We start from the raw sequence: 21,833 nt of genomic DNA on the forward strand, positions 1-21,833 counted from the left end.
ATTCACTATCCCCCCTTTCTCACCTTCTCACACACTAGGTGAGGATTACAAAGCAGATGTGCTCTGGAGAACAGAATCCCTGTCCTTATCCCTGTTCTTGATGTCCAATTTTTTGGAACAGTGGAGAATAATATGGTTCTCTTCTAGACAAAGTGCCTGAATTTCTTTCCCTTAAGATGAGATATGGCCAGGCACTCCTGATCTCACAGTGCAGTCAGAGCCTTAGAATCCTTATGACAGTACCATAAAAGAGTCTGGTCCCTGGACATCTTTATACTCACACTGTTGCTGGATCAGTGCCCAAATAAAGCACTGTGAATTCCCTTAGGATAACAGAGTTTAGATGTAAAGAAAAATTTTCTGCTCCAATTTCATACCAGTGGACAGTATTACAGTATAGTGCTGTTTTGCCACTATTTTTATCAAGACGTTTCGGGGACGGTTTTTTGGAATTTTTTTTTCTACTCTAAAGAAAGAGTATGAGGTTGACAATGTCGAAGTTGTAGTGCCGAGTATTTTTAAATGTCAATTCACTCACTTAAATAAAAGGCTTAAAAGCCTTAGTTAAGCTCCTCTTAAAAATCTTCTTTTTGAGAAACAATGAACAGCTCTGAGGCCGAGTATTTTTCTTATTTTCCTATACTGCTAAATTCAGCCTAACCCCCACTTTCCCCCAAAAAACCACCAAACAAAAAAACCCCTGCCATGCAAATCTCAAGCTCTGCTGGAAATTTTAATATTTCACTTTCCCTTTTCACATTTTTTTCATTAATAAAGACAACAAAGACTTCAAACTCTTTCTGAACATACATTACTCGCAGGTTTTTTGGCAGTAAAATCTCAAAAATGAATCTGCAGTAATAAAGACCCCTAAATAGCAGGGCTAGGGGCATTGAACATTGCACAGAAGAACCTTACATAAAACACGCCTATGAAATTAAACAGCACTGAAGCGTTACTATTCTCAGTCTTTCAAGGTCACAAACTAGTAATTCATTACTTTTCTGAGAATGAAACCTGGGCTACCTTCAGAATGCTGTATTTGTAACGCAGGACACAGTTCTTTACAAGAGGATAACAGCCAAACTTGATTTCTAAAGAATCAGCTTTGTGTTTCAAAGTAGGGACAATCTGAACTGTGTCTGCTGTCACAACACCAAATTCCTTCAGTGAAAGTGTAAGGATACATCATACAGAACACAAATTGCTAAATAAAGTGCAAATATAATGCATACCGGGTAATCTCACTTGCAGATTGCTCTTCTTGCTGAACTTCAGAAGTATCTCCATTATTCAGTGACTCACTGAGATTAGCAAGAGATGTTACAACATTTGCTAGAGTTCCTAAAGCACCCTGGCTTGTTTCAGCCTAAAAAGGAAGAATAATATTAGTAGATCAAAATTATAGTTGATGTATCATGCATAAATTTTCCCCATTTTTAATCTTTTTGCATTTTTTTCCCTTATGTACCTTTTCCTTCCGCCTGAATGCCTACAGGAAGAACAACGGTTTTCAAAGATCTTTAAATCCTACTGTAATTATCAATCCTAGTCCCAGAGGAGGTATCATAAGGGAAACTACCTGTGGCTGACCTTTTGCAGAAACATGCTTGTGTAAAGAAACCATGCTCCTATTAATCAGTTTATTACCTTCCTTTGTAAAGTTCTTCAGACTTACCACAACCTCTTCTCAAGAGCAACAACTATTTGAGTCTCTATAAAACAATTGCCAAAATAATCTGAGCAAATTAATATGTATGTTCAGAACTGAACTGAAAGAGTAATACCTTGGAGTCAGCAGCTAGGAGGACTGTACCATCATCCCTGATCAAAGGCTGCTGAATGTTCACAAGCATTCCAGGATCAAGAAGACCTGCTGACCTGTTCAAAAGCATAAGGCATCTGATTGTCAACAGTATTGTACATTAATCAGAAGAATGTGTAACTACCTATGACAGAATAAAACAAGATTTTAAAAATTTAATGAAGCTCACAGTTTATTCATCAGGACTTCAGTTTTTCTGAAGAAGTTTCCAAAAATTAATCTGAAAGACAGGAAGACTAGAATATCTTTTCCTTTCCTTTGTAAAAGCAATGACAACTTCCCAAATACATATCCTCTCATTTGCTTTCTATTCTGGTTTATTCTCCTTTAAGAAAAGTTGTCTTCTCATGCTCTCAGAAGTCACCTAGTAGCTCTCAAGTTATACACGACACTTTGGAGGAAGGCATAACTGTGTGTTCCAAGTTAGACAATGAACAGCATTGAAGAAAAAGAGTCATAAAAGTATATTTTACATTCCAAAATACAGTTAGAAACAATCATGTAATCAAGGTCTGCATAAAATCTCTGCTGCCTTTACTTCTGCTACTTTTTGATCAAACATCCTTTCCCTTTGCTGTATCTAATTTAGGGAGACAGCAGAAAGTCTTTCCTAGAAGTTTATTTATTAGTTATATGATGCTCCAAGTCTCCATAATACAATACCAATGCACGCAACACAGGTTCAGGCTGCAGCAAGTTATAGTGAATGAGCACAGGCTGCAAATTATCATGCATTACGCAAATCTGAATCCTACATAAACAACTGAATGCGGTACTGAATGATTATGATATTGGTTATAGGTCTGGAAGGGACCTGTAGCACAAGGAAGTCTCAAAGAAGCAAATGTGTCTGTGAGCATTTTTGAACAATATGACTTGCAAATGAGAACACTGAAAAACCATTCTTCAAGAAATTTCCAGCCCAATCTTCCTAACTGAAGTGTCATTTGTTCAACACTATATATATATATAATTCAACAATTATAGATATATCTATGAAAACTGAATAACAGGATCCAATTTTTTAGGTAGTTCTTAACCATTTGTAAACTACAGTTTTAGAAATATCATGTTTAGCCTAGAGTTCTTCTTTATTCTATTCAGAAAAGAAACAAATCTTGCCTCTGTAGTGATGGGCATTTCCACACCCACAGCCTTTGGAGACATCTGAGAGAGCAGGAACCATCTTGGAGCATCTCCCATATAGTAAAAGGAAGCTGCTGTTGTTTCGCTGTTATTGAAACCAATCTCTTGGGATTGGAATCGACAGTCACTGCAGTCTCTTTTACTACTGTCTTTATGAAAAGGAAGCCAAAGTCTGCCACTAGCAGATCTGATTTCAGAGAAGTGCTAACCCAAATGCATCACAGAATTAGCCCAGATGCTTTTTGCTTGAATATCATTTACTTGCCCTGCCTTTGCTCTGCCCTGGTTGGACAAGAGCTAGCTCTGAACTGAAAACCACACACTTGCACTCAGACACAAAAACTTCCATGAAAAGCAGAACCTAAATTGGGCTTGGTAATGGAAAAAGATGACATATGAGTTAGACCTCTTCTCTGTCCAATTCTTTAGCAGGGAAACAAAATACATATGTGACTGTGAAGTAATATACACAAATAACCTGGAAGAAGACAAGTGCAACTGAGATACTCACTGTGTCCCATCTTTATCTGCCACAAATGTTGGAGTTGCTATAAGAGGGCTTCGCAGATCCTTTCTTATATAGATTTTTTCAGTAGAAGCTGCACAGTTGGTTGGTTTTTCACGTTGCACATCAAAAGGCTTTCTTTCACTTTGAACCGCTACATAAAGACAGAAACATTCAAATTTGAAAGGAAATAACTCAAATGAAAAATACAAAAAAAAAAGTAAAATTCTCACAGTTATGACAGTGCACCAGCTCAGTGCAAAACTAGAAATTTAATACAAAGAGTGAAGAAACACAGGCTCCAATTTTAGTATACCTATGAATATCTGTATTTTTAACTAAGAAGGTCACAGATTGATCTTCTGCTTGAAGTTTTGCTGAACTGGAGTCAAATCTTGTTGTTGTTGTTTTTTTTTTTTTTTTTTCTTTTGCATTTAGCAAGATGGAGTATTTTACCAGTTGTGTTTTCGATTTGTTTAATTATCTGGTTTTTACAACAAAAGCTATACCTAAATGTTAGCCACATTCCTACTCTGGATGACTCAAAACAATGCAAATCCAGAACAAACCCTGAAAAAGTCAAGACAGGCAAGTTCTGTGAGAGATGCAGGTTAATTCCCTGACAGTCTCTGCATATCATCCATTCATTCCACCCAATTAGGGAACAGTGTTCTGAAACAAACCCTTTCATAATTTATAACATTTCTACTTGATAATTGAAAGAAAATAAGCTCAGTTTCCAAGGTGCTGAACAAGTGTGGCAAATTTTTAATAGAAACAGTAAGAAGCAGTAACTTTGCAATTTTAAAGAAAAAGTGTCTCTTTATAATATTAAAGTACTATTATTAAACATGTTACATAAAGTTATCTGAAATCTAAGTCACTGAACTTTACAAACTCTTCCATAACTGGGCATAACATTTGACTGCATTGATTTTTCACCTAAAAATGAGGATGCTAAAATGAATAATAAACTACAAAGAAAATATAAAGAACTTTTAAGTCCTGTATTAATTCTCACAACATTATGCCAATGTAAGGCATAATATAAATGGACACAATATTTCTGTGCTCTTTATTATACTAATTTATCATACAGCAGTGATTGTTCTGGAAGATTAACATTATTAACAGAGAAACAAAAATATGCAACCCTCCTCTATAGCCCTTTTGACTGTAACATTAAAATACATGGATACATTTCTATCCTCATAACCAGCAAGTTATTTAGTTCCTGATTTTATTTTTGCTAGTATTTTTACCATTAGCAAAATTTAGAAGCTTAAAAGTAGATATATCAATTTTGTTGGCTTGGTAGATACATAAATATTAATCAGAAACCTGACCCAAAACCCAATAAAGTCAGTTGAGTATATATCGTAATCACACTGGGATAAGAAAGGGTTAGTTTTGGGAACTGCAGCAATTTCTCTTGTACAAATGTCTCCTCCAACATTCAGTACAGCGTGTGCAAAGCAGAACAATCACCACAACACGTCTTGGAGTTTCAGAGTGCAAATACAAGTATCTCTTTATTTCAAGCTTAAAGTTTTGCCTCCCTTGAACTTGTTGGTTGGAACTTATCCTGCCTAGATCACATCACAAAACAACCAGATAAGTTTCATGAAGAGCTGAACTGAAGAGGCAGAGGTGCTATAAACTGAAAACAAAATACACTGACAGAGGTGTTTGGCTGCTAGCGCTGGAAATGTACGAGGCACTGCATACAAACAGGAAAGCATATTTTTTATATATGACAGTTTAGACAATGCCTCATAACACCATGCTCACAAATGACCAAATTAACATAAAAATTGAAAAAGCAGAAAACAAAACAAAAAAAAGGACATTAACTACTTTTTGTCACTGGTTGAAAAACCCACAAAATTAAACCATACAGAAAGCAGATTTTTGAAGTGGAACATTAGGCCTAGATTTATGTCAAACTGTGTTAAAGTATTTTGTATTATAAACATAACTGTGTTTGAACATGCATTCTGAGCGAGGCTCTAAGTGGGCTCCTCAAAGACTGCAGTAGTATGAGACACAGTTCAAAACAAATCATTACTGCACCTCAGACATAAAATGGCAATGAAAGAAGGGTGCTGTAGATGCTTTAGCCATCAAAAGTTCTGCGTCCCTCAAGCACCATAGACCAAAATGGAGAGAACATACAAAAAGGTGGTAGCCCACATATTTTTTATTTGGTAGGCAGAGTATCACATTGAGTACTTAACACTCACATTCCATTTTCATGCCCATCTCTAGACATTTCTTAAGCCTACAAAACTGGCAGCGGTTCCGATGGTGTTTATTGATGATACAGTCCTGGTTGCTACGACAACTGTAGGTCAAATTCTTCCTTACACTTCTTTTAAAGAAACCTTTGCATCCTTCACAACTGACAGCACCATAGTGACGACCTAGGAAACATACATATTGTTATCAGATGGAAATTACTTATATTTTAGCATAGAAATATTTATTTTGAGCAAGTAAATCACTGTAAATCACCCTTCAAATTTCTTTTGTATTTGTACAATCATTTTGGACCATGAAAGCATTATTAAAGTCTTACAGGGTGTTTCTTTATTACCTATTGTCAGAGTTTTTTGCTGAGAGAGTAAAGAGAGGAAGGCTAAGCCTATTTCTGAATGTGTGGTTTATAAAGTTGTAGTTCCTGTTCTGGACAAGTACAGATGCAATTCTACCTGCTGTTAAAGACTATAGGACGTATTTAAAGAACATGCATTCCAAAAATTCAAGTAATTTCAGAATATAAGTAATTTTACAACAAAATTTGAAATGCAATCTTCATTTAGATTTCCTGTACATACCAATTCTGGTATTGTTTTAATTACATAAATGTTTAAAAAAATAAAAGGAAATGAGACAAAGAGAAGGGTGTCTTCTCTGTAGCATGAAAGCACAGTACACTTCCTCAACTAATACAGAAATTTTACCTCAGGACTCCTTGTTACTGCATGGATCTGAAACACCGAGGATTCATGTGATCTCTACTTGCCTTTTTCTGTGACAGTAGAAGAACAAAATCTACCAGAAAGCATTAAGCTTGTTAGAGAGCACTAAGAAGTGTTTTCTCGGAGTAGCCAGACTTTTTTAGGTGACAGTTTATTTCATGGTTGCCCATCACTGTGTGGAACTTGACTAAATGCTTCAAGGAGTGTACTTCCATTAGCAGGAGTTATTTAATCATTATTTATCATACTCTCCAGTTGAAGGAAAAGAATAATGTTCTTCCAAGCACAGCTTAACTATTTTGTGTGTATAAATACAAAGTATGTTATCTTTCTCCATTTAAACACGCAACTGCTTTTGCCATCAGCATGACTAAAATCAGTTAAAACACACAAAAAATTATCTCTTCATCCCAGCCATCCTTTCTAGCAATTTTCTTCAATATTACTTTCTATGCTTCCTTACCTGATGCTTTATCGCCACAGACTACACAATATTCTACTACCTGGGGCCGCTGAACATCAGTTTTTCCCAGCAAACGTTCCACTGAAGCAGAGTCTGTCACTATCTGAAGCAAAATTCCAGAACAAAAACACATAATTAGCCAGACATGAAAGTAAGGAGCTTTGCCTACAGAACAAGATTGGTGTATCAGCTGAGATGACTACATTTTAGAATGACATATGTAGCATAAAATGCAATTTAATGGGAGTTTTTACTGTCAATGCTGAGACTGTTGAAATGGTCATATCAAAACAAATTCCAAATAAAACTGGTAGCTTTGTTGAGTACAAATGAGTTTTCTCACTTGTGCAACAGTATTTTTTCCTTCTTGCAATTGCTATCAAACAGCTGCTGTATTTTAGCCAAAGATGGTTGGCTTTCAGATGCTGTTTCCATGTATCCCTTGTCTAGTTAATAGAGGTATGTTGCTCAAAGGGGATAGCCTGAAGCTGAGATCTATTATAGAAACAGTTTAGCTTCCAAAGGCCTTTGATTCCAAAACTTCTGTTCCAAACATTCCACTTAAGAATGTTTAGCATAGTAAAATAAAATTTAAAAGACCGTTACTACAATTTTAAAAATATTTATGTATAAATAATTCTTCCTGCTGTAAAATATTCTCTATTGTAACAGTACAATAGAGACCACATCTCTCTCTCTCTCTTTTTAAGACTGCTAGGAGGAAATCTCAAATTTCACTGGGGTAGATTATTGTTTATATAGTTGGCTTTGCAAAGTTCCTGTTGGCCTAGATCACGCTCAAAACCCACAATAAAGTATAGCAGAGGATAGCTTCTGCTCTAAATAGCTGTTATTACAATGTCTTGATACTGAACGTAAAAGTATGAACTCAAGTAAGTTTGCTCAGCTGAGTTGTATCTCTGTATATCTGTGATTATTGAACAGACTAAGAAACCCTGGCACTTCTCACAAGCACTGTCTGAAGTATTTGCTTATGTCTTTGGAACTTGAATTAGAACAGCCAATGAGGGGTGATGAGTGTAATGAGGAATGTGAAAACAGAAGAATTTATGATTGTATAACGAAGCCTGCAATTAATACAGTTTTAATCCATGTCATGACATCTTTATAAAACTACTGCAATTGGTCTTAAAGCAAATGCAGACTTAAAAAAATGGAGAAATCAAGAATCTCAATTACTGTATTTACCTGAATTCTGCCTGGCACAATGTTGTCCGTGGTGGTAAAGATAAGCTGTTTGGCATTAGATGCCTCAGGTGCTGCCAGTATCACCTTTCCGGTACCAGTTCCATCTGGACTGGCTAAAATAAACTGTTGCTTTGGAGACACGGCGGAATCCACTGCTGTCACTATTTGAATTTTCTGACCTGTTTGCTGATCTGTCACAATCTGTAACACACAATAAAGAAATTCATGATTGGAGTAAACTTTACCTTTCATTCTGTCTCAGAATTATATCCATGAAAAATTACAAAGAAGCTCTCTCTGATTTTTCTTTATAGATGGCACCAAGGAGGTGTTCTCCGGTCATTAACAACATTTACCTACATATTTTATCTATGATGCTACTCCTTAAAATTATCAACAAAAGGTGGAATTAGGCAGCCTTATTGTATCATGTGCCGATTCCCAAGATTCTCTTATGGTGGAAAGTTTCTATTTATGATACAGTTGTCTGATACCATAATCTCTATTTTGCCTGGTAGGGTAACCATACCAACATTCACCAGTATTTCATGTTATTAATTATTATTACTTAATATTAATACTTAACAAGTCCTATCTCATTTGCCACTGCATATATTCTGATACATTAATGGCATCTTTATATTATGTACCAGTAACAACTCTGCAGCATTCTCAAAGGCTAACTTCATGTTAAATAGATTATTCTCCCACTGGCTCATAAATGAGAGGGAGGAGGCATGCCCTTGGAGATGACCTCAGGTGTTTTGTTGCCAATGTCTGCCCATTTGCTTTGGCTAGGGCTCAGGAGATTTGTCCATGTTGTCTGGGTTTAATCTCTGTTAATACTCCTCACTAACTACATCATCAACGTAACTATTATATACAGCCAGCTAGTCATCACCACACACATGCTGAGGGGGAAAAAGAATTTTAGTTTGCACTAAAAATGAACTGTTCACACAAAATTTAAGGAAGTATTCCATAGACTTTAGCATGCTTTTGTATAACTCTACGTGGGAGGAGGAAAAAAAAGGAGAAAATGTAATAGCTAAGTAATGGATTTTTACCTGAATGCGTTGTTGTGAAGCTACAGAGGCGTCTGTGGAAATTATCTGGATACGCTGGGAAGGGCTGGTCATCACTGGAGATTCAGATAGCGAAGTCTGAACAGTCTGCACCTGTAAATAATACACAGAATTTTAATCTACTGTAAAGGTATTGAACACTTTTAAAAAGACATATATTTATTAAAGATCAGATGGCCCTACAGCATGGTATCTAAATTTATTGGAAAGGTTACAATCATTAAATGAACTTGGATTTGTTTTCAATGAATTATCAGAATATTGTTTTTTTGGAAAAAAGTACATTGTATACAAATAATGTAAAATGTTAAGTATTTCCCCTTTTAATACTACTGAGGTATTTTATTGTGACAGAAATTCAATTTGGCACTACTACTGAATTCTAGTGTTTCTTGTTCTATTCCATATCTTTCTAGAGCCTCAAACTATAATGCAAATCTAGCTCTGAATACCTAGAAAAAGGTTGACAAAGATGCCTTGCATAGCTGTTTTCAGAGCAGAACTGTTAAATGTTGAATTAAACATGCAAGATAACATTGGCTGTCATATTCTGTTTACAGAAAACAGATGTCATTGGCCATGTACTAGGGAAAACGAGGGATGTCTCCAAAAGGAAACAGGAGACTTGGAAAAGGCTGAGCTACTCGTTCACTTTTTTTCCTCAGTCTTTACCAGAAGGTGCTCCAGCCACATTGTCCAAGTTGCAGAAGGCAAAGACAAGGATTGGGAGATTGAAGAACCACACACTGTAGGAGACCAGTTGGAGACTATTTGAGGAACCTGAAGGTGCCATGGGTCCTGATGAGATGCACCTGTGGGTCCTGAGGGAACTGGTGAATGAAGTGGCTAAGGTACTACTCATATTTGATAAGTCATGGCAGTCCAGCAAAGTTTCCACCAAGTGGAAAAGCAAAGACGTAACCTCCATTTTTAAGAAGGGAAAAAAGAAGATGTGGGGAACTACAGGCCAGTCACTCTCACCTCCATGTCTGGCAAGATCATGGAGCAAATCCTCCTGCAAACTACGCTAAGGCTCATAGAAAATAAAACCATGGTTAGTGACAGCCACCCTGGCTTCACTAAGGGCAACTTGTGCATAAGAAATCTGGTGGCCTTCTACGATGGGATGATAGCACTGGTGGAAAAAGGAAGAGTGACTGACCTTATCTACCTGGAATTGTGCAAAGCATCTGACACTGTCCCACATGACATTCTTGTCTCTAATGTGGAGAGACATGGATTTAACAGAGGGCTCACATGGTGATTAAGGAATCGGCTGGATGGTCACACTTCAAGAGTTGTGGTCAGCAGCTCGATCTCCAAGTGGAGACCAGTGATAAATGGCATTCCTGGTCGGTATTGGGACTCAACATTTTAACATTTGTCAGCAACACATGCTTACCCAGCTTGCTGACAATACCAAACTGTTTGGTGCGGTTGACATGCTGGAGAGAAGAGATATCATTCAGAAGGACCTCGACAGGCCTGAGTGCTGAGCTGATGCAAACCTCATGAAGTTCAACAAGGGTTGCACCTGGGTCAGATCAATCCCAAGCACAAGTACAGGCTGGGCCTGAGAATTCTCATTCCTGAGAATGGATTGAGAGCAGCCCTGAGGAGAAGAACTTTGGGGTGTTGGTGAACAACACATTCAATATGTCTCAGCAATGCGCACTCACACACCAGAAAGGCAACCGCATCCTGGGCTGCTTCAAAAGCAGTGTAGCTGGTGGGTCAATCGAGGTGATACCATCTCTCTGAGACCCCACCTGGAATACTGCATCCAGCTCTGGGGCACCCAGCATAAGGAGGACTTGGACCCACTGGAGTGAGTCCAGACAAGGCAATGAAGCTGCTCAGAGGACTGGAGCACCTCTGCTACAGAGGCTGAAAGACTTGAGGTTGTTCAGCCTGGAGAAGAGAAGGCTCCAGGGAGATCTTAGAGCCCCTTCTAATGCCTAGAGGGGCTCCAAGACAGCTAGAGAGGGACTTTGGACAAAGGCCTGGAGTGACAGGACAGAAGAGAATACGTTTTAAGCTGAAAGAGGATAGATTTAGGTTGGATATTAGGAAGAAATTGTTCCCTGTGAGGGTGGTGAGGCCCTGGCACAGGTTGCCCAGAGAAGCTGTGGGTGTCCCATCCCTGGCATTGTCCAAGGCCAGGCTGGATGGGGCTTGGAGCAACCTGGGATAGTGGAAGGTATCCCATGGCACAGAGTTGGACTAGACGATCTTGAAGGTCTCATCCAAACCAAACCATTCTGTGATTCTGGGATCTGCAGTAATGTGCCAAAAATCAGGAATCCTCTACTAAACAATCTTGGAATGATTTGTTTATCAAAATCTATACAGCTGGACAACAGGGTAGTGTCCATTTAAGTTTGCTTTGAAAAATCTTTTTTTAATATACAGAAAAATTCATTTTTGATGTAAAAAAAGAAGAAACAGTTTGGACATCAAGGAACCTGTACTGAAGTCTCTCTGGGAAAGCAGAGGTGTTAAAATACACAGCACTTAATGAAAACATACCCTTCTACTCCCCCTATAGACTGTACCATAAGCAGTCTGATACAGCATAAAAGTATAACCTAACTCGAACATACCATCTCTATTTATCTTTACTACACAGGTCACAAAAGTTGCACGTTAAATGAGGAAAATGCACAGGAAAGATGTACAAATAGCAGAATCTTCTAATTATTGGATGATTCAAAGCATTCAGCTGCAGAAAATAAGATACCTAGGCAAGAAAAAAACCAAAACTGACAAAATCAAGACTCTTAGAGAACACATTTAATCAATGATCTTCTTGTCTTCCATGCCAAATTATTAACTAAGCTACACGCTCTTTAGAAGATCTAAATTAGAACAATAATATCTTTTAAAACTGTTTTACAGTTCTTCACCTTCAATTGTAGAAAAGTATCACCAGCAATAATTTCATATGCTGAAGTCTATATAAATTAATAGTGATTTGCCTTAAATGACACAGAAGATCAGAACAAAGTTTAAGAAATATAAAAATACATTTAAAAATTTATGTATCTACCTTTTTTATCATTAAATTAAAACCAAGTATTTGGCAATTAGATGCATTTTGAAGACTAGCAAAATTAAATTTGGCTTCTTCTGTTTCTTTATTAACATATATATATAATTGCACGGTTACCTTATTTTTCCTAATTTTTTGCAGTTTCTACACTTTAGTTGGAATCATATTAAGTTCCCAATAAATAGGTATATATGAAATATAAATATAAAATATTATAGATATTAAAGGTATATATAAGGTATATATAAAACATAAAACATATATGCATATATAAAATTGGTAGCTTGAAGCTAAGCTTCTCTAGACATTTCATTATGTAATTTGAAATAAATAAGGTTTCTTCATGGCCATATAGTCATTTGCATACTAATTTACTGATTTGACCATCACATATACATACATCTATATGTGTGTATGAACATAGGTATACATATACTACATTTCTGTACTTACTAACTAAATTTTCAACACTTTCTGTAGTTTATTCCCCCCTACACACACTGATTATGAAAGGACTATGTGAGCAATAAATTGAAGGAATAATAAACTGGCCACATTGGGAAGGAAATTTTAAAGCCTCTAATCTTCTCTAACAAGTAGAAAAACATTTCCTACATTTACTCCAGTAAAAGCCAAAGTAATTGTACTGCTTGAATACACTGGTCTGTTCTCACTAAGTGTAAATCAGTTTCAGAGATACTAAGTTTTTATTCTCTACTTTTTTTTTTCTATGATATTAATAAAGTAAGGCACAGTTAAGCAAACACAGACCAACTATTTTTAACTGCACCCATGAAACAGCTAAAAAATTTCAATGAAAAAGATGGTATCAGGTTTTATACCTGCATCTCAAATCAATTCAGAAAGACTTATTTTTCTATAGGTATTTTTCCTAGTTAACTTCTTTATTATACCAGTTGCTCTGCCACTTCTGGTAACAGTCTTGAATTCAGAGGCTGCCAAACTCCCTAAGCCAGGGAGGAGCTCCTTACTCCCAAATGCACTTTCTGGGAGATAATTGGGCTGATGGTATGTCCAGGTCTTTTACAGTTAACAGTAAATTGAGAAAAGTTGTATTTGAACTAAAAATTGTTTGAGAAGACTTTGCATTAAAACTCCACCTTGAAAATTCATCCAGAAATGAGAAAATGGTCAAAAGACAGTAATAAAATATTAAATCAAAGTTGTCTTATTTTACACTTTATCAATTTTTAAACCAAAGCAAAACCTTATCCCATCAGAACAACAGTGTTTCTACTCTCCTCTTCCAGCACACTGTGCTTCATCTGGATCTAAATCTGAATTGCTGAACTACTTACTGATGTAACATGTCAGAGATATCTCAAAGAGGATCAAGAAAATACTTTATGTGACCAAGATAGCCAGTAATTTTTGAGTTCCCTGGCAAAACACTCGTTCAAAAAAGTTCAGTATTTTGATAGGTTCTTATCAGGACACTGAGGGAACTGAAAGCAAATGAAAATTCTCCAACAATGCAACTGCCATTAACAAGATCCAGGAAGCACGGGGCTCACTAGTCACCTTCTGTGACTCTATAGCCTCTGACAGGGAAAAAAGATGCACTGGGAACAGCTTGTGGCTGTCATGGAGCCAGCATGGACAGTTTTAGCAACTACTAAAAATTCTTCCTGATCACATCAGAGCTGTTGTTGAAAAGAGGAAACAGTCCTTATTCCTCCCCACGGTGACAGCTCCATTTAAAAGATTTGCATTAAAATCTAAGGTACTACACAGGGAGTGCATCTCCACTTCAAAACTAAATACATTTTTCTTAAACAATATTCAGGTCAAATCTAAGTCAGTCGTGGGACTGAACCCAAGTCACTGACATACTGCACAGTACTAAACAAATCCTTAAGAAAAGCAACATTACTTATTCTTGCATTAAGGCTAAAATACTTTTCCTGCTTTCAAAAGCTGTTCAAGATGAGGAGAAATTGCTGAAATTCCCTCCGAATCCCCTAGCTGCTCTCTGTTCTCCAGTCTCATGAAATATAAGTAAAGGCAACTGCAGACACTACTCACCCCCAGCCTGTTCAGAAATACACAGTTTTGTATTTCTATTTTAACAGCCCTTTCTGTAAAGAAATTCTTCCAAATGTCCACAGAAATACACAGTTGCAAAAATTCAGCAAACAACACTGATATAAAGCAGAAGCAAGCAACAGCATTGTAAGACTTTGAAACAATCACAAGGACAATTTTAAAAAGTCCTAAAAATAAAATTCAAAAATACATGCACTGGAGCGCTCTCAGCAACTTCTGTGACACATTCAGTTTCATTGAAAACAAATCTGATTAAATATTGCTCAAGAAAGTGAAACAACATAGAGCCTACTTGCAGGACAGTCTGATTTGGTGCTTGATATCACAGTTCTCAATAAACACAGGTACTATGTTTGTGGCAGTTATGTGGCAAAAATTATGCAGATGCAGCTTGTAAATATTTGCATTGGGTTATCCTCTTTGCTACTAGCCTCTTAGCTCATAACTTGAAATTCAGTGCACGATCAATGACCCTCTTCTTCCATTTGATTTTCATCAATGAAAAATAGGGTATTCTGAAAACCTCTCATTTTTTAAGGCCAGTGCCAGGTTTGACTCTAAAGGAACAGTAAGTACAATATAGAATTTTAGCACATATCAAGAAAACTAGTGATGTATTTACCCGTTTTAAAACCTGTATCTGATGGGACAAAATAAATAGCAGACAGCCAGCCATTCATAAAAAAAGCTTCAACATTTACATGGTTATCGTGTTAATGAATTCTTAATGAGATAACGCTGCTCTCAACTGTTTTTCCGTGAACAAAGTTTTCATGGTGTTACGTAGTGGACAGGCATATAATTTAAGGAGGAGCTGAATGCTGTAAAGAGACGAAGCCCTCTATTTACCCACCGGCCAGGAAGAAATCACAGAGCTTCATACACTCTTGAGATGGAGCGATCTCTCCAGTGGCAAGATACAACCATCACACTATGTTACCACGGTGCATTTCCTGCACGAGGAATTACAAATGTCACATATTTTATGTGTTTGAGATGTTATTATAGCACCCAAGTTCTACCAAAATAAGATAAGGTTTGCCAGTATTTCCATTACAGATTTCTATTTCCAAGTACGTTTGGAAGTATTTTTTAAAAACGCAGCTTGTCAAACTGATACTTGGTACAGAAAACTAGAGTGATAAATCTCTTGTTGGTTTTCAGTGTGAAAAAGAGCCAAATTTAATATAAAAAAAAAAAAAAGTTCTAATTATGGAATCTTGAATCCACTTCTGAAAACAGAATCAAACTTGTATTTATATCGGATATAGGGTTTCTCCTGAACTAAAAATATTTTTTAATATCCTGGTGTAATAGCACAATAGATGAAAAACAATACAATACTACAATAGATGAAAGAAAACTCTGAACTACTGTCTGAAAAGTGGCCTTATCTAGAGAAATCTCTCAGCCCACTTGCACTTTGTTATATATTAAATCCCTTAATTATGTAATCATATGAAAAATCACAGTATTTGAAGGATATTAAACAAAACAATTTTAATCAAACAAATGATCTAGTTTATTTTTTTAATGAAGTCTGCATGGTGAAGGAGATAGGTTATTTTCTGTGGCTGTGAACACTTACAGTTTGTGTTTATTAGTTGATTTAAACATTTTAGCTGTTGAGCATCCAAGCTTCAGTGAATATACATCAAGACATCACCTAGTATCACTTTAAGTGGATTTCATGCTCTTTTTTCTTACATGTGTAGGCAGAAAATATAAAACCTGATTTAAATTAATCACCCTACTGTAGATTGAATACAGTGCATAAGTAAAACAGGCAACTTCAAACACTGTGGTGGATTCAGATTACAACTCAAATGAGAAGCAGAAAACTTTCATGTCCAAAACAGTCAATCTAATGATCACATGATGAGAAATTTTGCTGTATTAGTCTTTTTAACAATTCACGATACAGCTAAGTTTCTCTATAGTTCATGCTGAATTTCCTACTTGCACCCCTAATATGGGAGCCACCACAATGATGTGAACAAAACACATATTGGTGGCACTAGTTTCGTATTTGTCCTCAAGCATAAAGCAATACTGCTCTATAAAGATTTTCTGTTCCATTTATGATACTTAATTGTGAACAGCAGGAACTCCCTGATAAGTTTTTAATTTCAAAATCTCATATACCAACTGTTGTGATATTATCTGTCACTCACCTCAGCCACCTGCTGAGTCTCCACTACCTGCTGAGCCAGCACCTCCATACTGGTTGCCATGGTGAAACAAGATCATTAGAGAACCTGTTTGGAAAGACGCCAGCAACTTCCATCAGGCACAAAAGTCAGGGATTTTTCTCATTATTAAAGAAAGCTCTGAGATGACTTTTTAGTAACTTACAGTTCTGCTTGATCTACATGGCAAATAAGCCAAGATGCCATGGATGCGTGTGCGCGACTACATACATGCGCACACATACGAATATAGGACATGCACACTGGAACCGTGCCGTTCAAACACCTGAGGCTCAGAGTTATTCCCTTACTCTATGAAGCCTCTAAAATACTAATTCCACTATATTATTTAGGTTGTAAAGAAGATATGGTAATTTCATAAATGAGAAAGGACTAATTTGAGTGTCAACTACTGATGCAGTTTGTGGAATTCATAGATCTCTAAGGCACTTTCCTCATCTCAAGAAGGATAAACCTTACAGTTAAACGGTTTCTACACCCTGCACTGAACACAGGACAGCAAGCTAAGAATGCTGTTTTGCATAAACTGACACGTACATTTATATTCTTAGAGTAATCTTGCACAATAAGGGAAATAAACTGTCCCATCTAAAACGTATTTTCAATTATCTAAACTTTTTTTAATTATAATGTGATAATATTATCACTTTGAGAAGAAAATACTGCAGAATCATTTTATCCTATTCTGAGTGACTGCACACTGAATTTTACAGTCTTTGGGGTTAAAAAAAAAGACAAGTCAATCAAAGATAAAGAAACAAGAAAAAGCACTTCCAATATATTTTTAATTATAATTATTAGGGCTGCATTTTAAGATTTCCAATTAATTAATTCAGTTTTTAATTGTGACTTGCTCATTATAGGGCCAGACTTCAGATTCTGACCCAGGTGTAGGTAATGAAAAGGCATTCCTGAATGCTGGCCCATTTGATGTTTTTTTTCTATCTCCAAACTATTTAATATAAAATTTTAAAATACTGCAAACAATAGCAAAACACGTAACAGAAAAACGCGTTTCCCTATGGAAACTATTTATGCTAATTTTTCCTACAGCTTGTCATGTTTTATTCAAGTGTTCAACTTACACATTAAGATTCGGAACCCTTTCCACCAAACCCAGCTTGTGAAGGGTTTCTCAGTTGTTCAGTAACTCCTTTTCAGTGTTTTATCTTAAATTGTTTTATATTCAGCAAGAATGATAACCACATGGTTGTAACGTTATTTTCTCAGTGCTTTAAGATGAAAGAAGCCCTGCAGATGATATATTTTGTTCATAAAAGTACCTTTCTGAGACACAAAGATGTCTTTGCTGCCGCGTGGCTCTGATAGATTTGTTGGTGGTGGTGTTATACACTAGGGCTTTTTGTACTTTTGACCCTTCCAAAACAGCCTCAAGCTGAGGCTATTAAGCTGATTCAATTGAAGCCAAGAGACCGTACACAACCATACCAAGCTTCTTAATGGTGTTGACTCCCAGAACGCAAAATCAGCTTCTCAGTAAAAGCCTTGAGCAGCAGTTTGTAAAGCAACAACGAAAAAAAAAATCCCCCTAACAAACCAACAAGAAGTGCAACTTAAAATCTGCAAGGAGGCACATGGAGCACCAGGAAATTATTTTCAATATAGTAGTGTGGCAGCCAGCTCAGTACGTGCTGAGGCACTGCTGTCCAGAACACGGTGTAAACCCATTAATCTCTCCCTAAGGTGCACTGAAACCTCAGAAACAAGTCAGAAACTCCATTTGAGATATTCTACGGGTACGGCCCAAACAGGACGACACGGCAAAAAGCCGAATTCAGAATTATTGATTATTTGCTCCTTTAAGGAAACGAAGTTCTTCACACTGTGAGATCGACTCGGCTACCCCGGCGGGACAAGCGTGGCGCGGGTGTGGCTGTGCTGGCAGGCTCCGGTCCGCTGTTGTGGCGGCCGGGACACAGCGCGCAGCCCCGGCCCGGGCACGCCGAACCCGCGGGCAGGGCGGGGCCAGCCCCCAGGCCCCCATTGGCTGCGCGCGCGTCGCCCGCGGCAGCAGGGCCGTGTCCAGCTCCCGCCCCGCGCAACGTCAGCCCCGCCCCCCGAATGACCTCATGGCAAGCGCAGTGCTACCCTGAGCGGCGCCCATTGGCCCAGCGACCCGCCTGTAATGGCGGCGGCGGCGCCACCCCCCGATCGCAAGAAGAACCCCCCGGGGACGCACTGAGCACAAGATGGCGGTGCTGGCCTCCCGCCAGGGCCCAGGCGGGGCTGCTGCCGCCGCCATTAAGCCCCTTCCCCTCCCCTCCGGTATAGCTTTGTGTCAGGCTATGGGAGGCCTGAGCATGGCAATGAGGAAGCAGCCGGTAAGATGGCGGCGGTCTCAGCCCCGTATGCAAAGTACCCACCGCCCCCTCCCCTCCGCCCTCCCGGTGGCAAAGGTAAAAGGGTCGGGTTCAAGCCGCCGCCTCCGCCCGCTCAGACTCCATCTTCTCTCTCTCTGTGTTCGTGTCCCGCGATCATCGCCGCGACCATCGCCCCTGCTCCCCCCCCCCGGACAGCAGACTGCGCTCACCGCGACCGGACCGGCTCCGACATCAGTCGGCCCACAATGCAGCACAGCGGCTCCGCCACGGGACTGCCGATCGACCCAGCACGCCGCAATGGTCCTTTCCTCTCCTCTCTCTCCAGGAGCTGCAGGCTAGCCCAGAGCACAGCTGGCGCTCGCTTACCAGCCAAATACCGGAGCTGTGCAATCCCCTTCCCCTAAACCCACCGTCACCCCTCCTCTCCCCTCACTGGGGTGTCCCGAGCAGGGCCCGCTGCCGCCTCCCTGCGCCCCCTCCCTCGTCCTGGCCCCCACACAACAAACCCACCCGGGCTGTCTCAATTTTAAAAAAGGGTTTTTACCTCAGGAATGGGCGCCAAAGGTGCAGTGGCGGTGACCCGGGCGGGTCGGTGCTGTGGCGGTGCCCAGCAGCGGCCCTCCCTCCCCCCGCGGGGGCGGCGAGGGGCTGTGGGGCCCGCGGAGGGGAGGGAGCCGGGACTATGTTGGGCCGGGGGTGTTTTGTTGTGTGTGCCGTGCCCTGTGACAGGTCAGAGTTCGTGACCCCACCGCCGCCGCCCGCGAGCGCGTCCCCGCTTCCTCTTCCAGTGCCCGCCCTGCCGCGGCCCCTCCATCCCCCGCGGGGCGGGGCCGGCGGCGGGGAGGGGCTACCGGGCTACCTGAGCCGCCCGAGCCCCGCACCGCTCGGACCGGGCTGGGTTCCTATGGCTTCGCAGGAGGAGGTCGGCCCCTCGGGCCAGCAAGGGGAAGGCATGGCCCCCGCCTTTGCACATCTCACTCAGAAGACTCCTCAGGGCCTGCAGCCCGAGGTAATGGGTAGGCGGTGGCTGTTCTGTGCGCCGGTGGTGCTGATATTTCAGGTGTACCCTGGTTTTCCCTGAAGGTGCAGTCAAAGTCAGTCTCGCAGTTGAGGGAGGCTCTCACAAACGCCACCGCCAGATAGTGCCGATTTCTTATTTTATTTTCTAAAGTCAGTGTCATTGGTTAGGGCTCTCACGGTGAAGCTGGTTGTGAGTCGAGTTCTGCTTGTGAATGCTCAGTTGAAGGCGCAAGCCAGGTTTGGGTGTGGCTGAGATGGTTTAAGCACCTTTCAGTGCTTGTCATTTCACAGGCTACCAGATGTTGACCGCCTGTCATAACTGTGTAGCTATTTCTTGACCTACCCCGATAAAAATGTTCTTGGTACTGTAATAAGTTTTCCTTGAGTCCAGTAATTTTGGCAGGAACTAACTTAAGCAGCAGTTAGAAGAATAGTAAAACTGAAAAAGGTGGAGGGATGGTAACTCTTGAAAGGAAATGTATGGAAGAGTTGGCAGCTGAATGCAACAGTCACGTAGACAGAAACTGCTATTGTCTGAGTAGTTACACAGCACTCTGATTTTTTTTGTTTGTTTGGGGGGATTTTTGTGGGTGGGTTGTTTGTTTTTCTTAGAAGTAGTTATTTGGGGCAAGGATATGAAAAATAAAGAAGTGCACCTATGAATTACAGCCTGTCATAGAATGGGACTTAGCAAAGCAGATGATGTACAGATGTCTTTGCAATACATAAATAAAGGAAAACATCTCAATGTCTTGGGTGTTCACTATTGTAATGTTAAATACATGAGGAATATCCAAATTCTCAAAATATGTATATGCCTTTAGAAGCAGCTTTTTTTAACTTCATAAAACATACTATTAAAGGGTGTGACTGAGTGAAAGAATGGAAAATGCTGAAGTCAGATGTGAAATGCTGCTTTCCCCTCAGTGCTTCCTGATGGGCAAGTTGAGGAAAAGTTTAGAGCACAGGGGTTGTCTCCTCATTCTTCCTTGTTTGTGCCATTGAGAGAAGACCTCGGAGCAGTTTTATTCTGAACTCTTGTAGAGTGCAGTTCCATTTGATGTGGAGCTCCACTGTGCTCACTGAGACTGGCAACACTAAGTGCAGTGAGGAATGCTGCATCAAAAAAGCTGTGACAAACTTTGCTGCAGTGTTTGTGATAATTTCAGTGATGTGCAGAACTACACTTTATGTCCTGAACTTGTTTAATAAGCAAGATTGTATTAGATGATGTTGAAGTTTTCTAAATTTATATACACTGACTTCTAAAAGAGCATTAGTAAAAAGGGCTTGTGTAGGCCATTTTTGGCCTTAGCTATGACTGAAGAGAAATAATAGAAGATGCTGAAGGTGAAAAAGATCAAAAACTGAGATAGTCTACAAGTAAAGGTTAATAACTAGACTAGCAGCAAAGAAAATAATTATGTCTGTCTACCACACTCTTGTGAGCTGACCATGGATTGCAGCCAGATGCTAAACCCAGTCACTCGCTGCCTCCCCATAACAGGACAGGGGCAGAAAAAGCTCATAGGTCAAGATAAAGACAGATCACATACCAGTTGCTGTCCTGGGCAGAATAGATCTGTCTTGGGAAAAATTAATTTAACTGACTGCCAGTTAAAACAGCTATGGATAGTGAGAAAGCCAAAAATTAAAACACTAGCTTCCCCAGCCACCCCTTTCTGCTACTGGTGGTTTCACCCCCCCTCAGAGCAGTGCTCAGAGGATCCCAGCCAGCACAGACCACCTCCTGCCTGCCCTTGTGTTTTTCAGGCTTGTGCCCTGCTCACCGAGAGCTCCTCGCCTCAGGGCTCCACCGAGGGCTCCTCTCCTCACGGAGAGCGGGCTCCACCGAGGGTCCTCAGGGCTCCTCTCCTCACGGAGAGTGGGCTCCACCGAGGGCTTCTCTCCTCACGGAGAGCGGGCTC

At 39.6% G+C, this 21,833-nt stretch overlaps 1 protein-coding gene across 11 annotated transcripts in view; it reads right to left on the minus strand.

Annotated features, from left to right (window-relative positions):
- NR2C2 (nuclear receptor subfamily 2 group C member 2) overlaps positions 1-19,771 on the minus strand; it is a 39,208-nt gene extending 19,437 nt beyond the window's left edge. For 2 of the 11 annotated variants that reach the window (XM_027905872.1, XM_027905863.1), the window contains exons 1-9: positions 17,827-18,453; positions 16,508-16,591; positions 9,197-9,307; positions 8,130-8,330; positions 6,921-7,023; positions 5,720-5,899; positions 3,483-3,630; positions 1,788-1,881; positions 1,236-1,369 (exon numbers count right to left, since the gene is read on the minus strand). In XM_027905872.1, coding sequence (XP_027761673.1) covers positions 1,236-1,369; positions 1,788-1,881; positions 3,483-3,630; positions 5,720-5,899; positions 6,921-7,023; positions 8,130-8,330; positions 9,197-9,307; positions 16,508-16,567 — 1,031 coding nt within the window. In that variant the 5' untranslated portion in view covers positions 16,568-16,591; positions 17,827-18,453. Of the gene's footprint in view, positions 1-1,235; positions 1,370-1,787; positions 1,882-3,482; positions 3,631-5,719; positions 5,900-6,920; positions 7,024-8,129; positions 8,331-9,196; positions 9,308-11,817; positions 11,955-15,186; positions 15,287-16,507; positions 16,592-17,826; positions 18,459-19,094; positions 19,177-19,429 lie in introns of those variants that run through there. The other 9 variants (XM_027905866.1, XM_027905868.1, XM_027905867.1 and 6 more) reach the window with 9 other exon arrangements.
- Positions 19,772-21,833: the final 2,062 nt, after the last annotated feature.

Source organism: Empidonax traillii, unplaced genomic scaffold, assembly GCF_003031625.1.
Source record: "Empidonax traillii isolate 1590-97213 ecotype Southwest subspecies unplaced genomic scaffold, ASM303162v1 scaffold1216:size234177, whole genome shotgun sequence".
In the NCBI taxonomy this organism is placed as follows: Eukaryota; Metazoa; Chordata; class Aves; order Passeriformes; family Tyrannidae; genus Empidonax; species Empidonax traillii.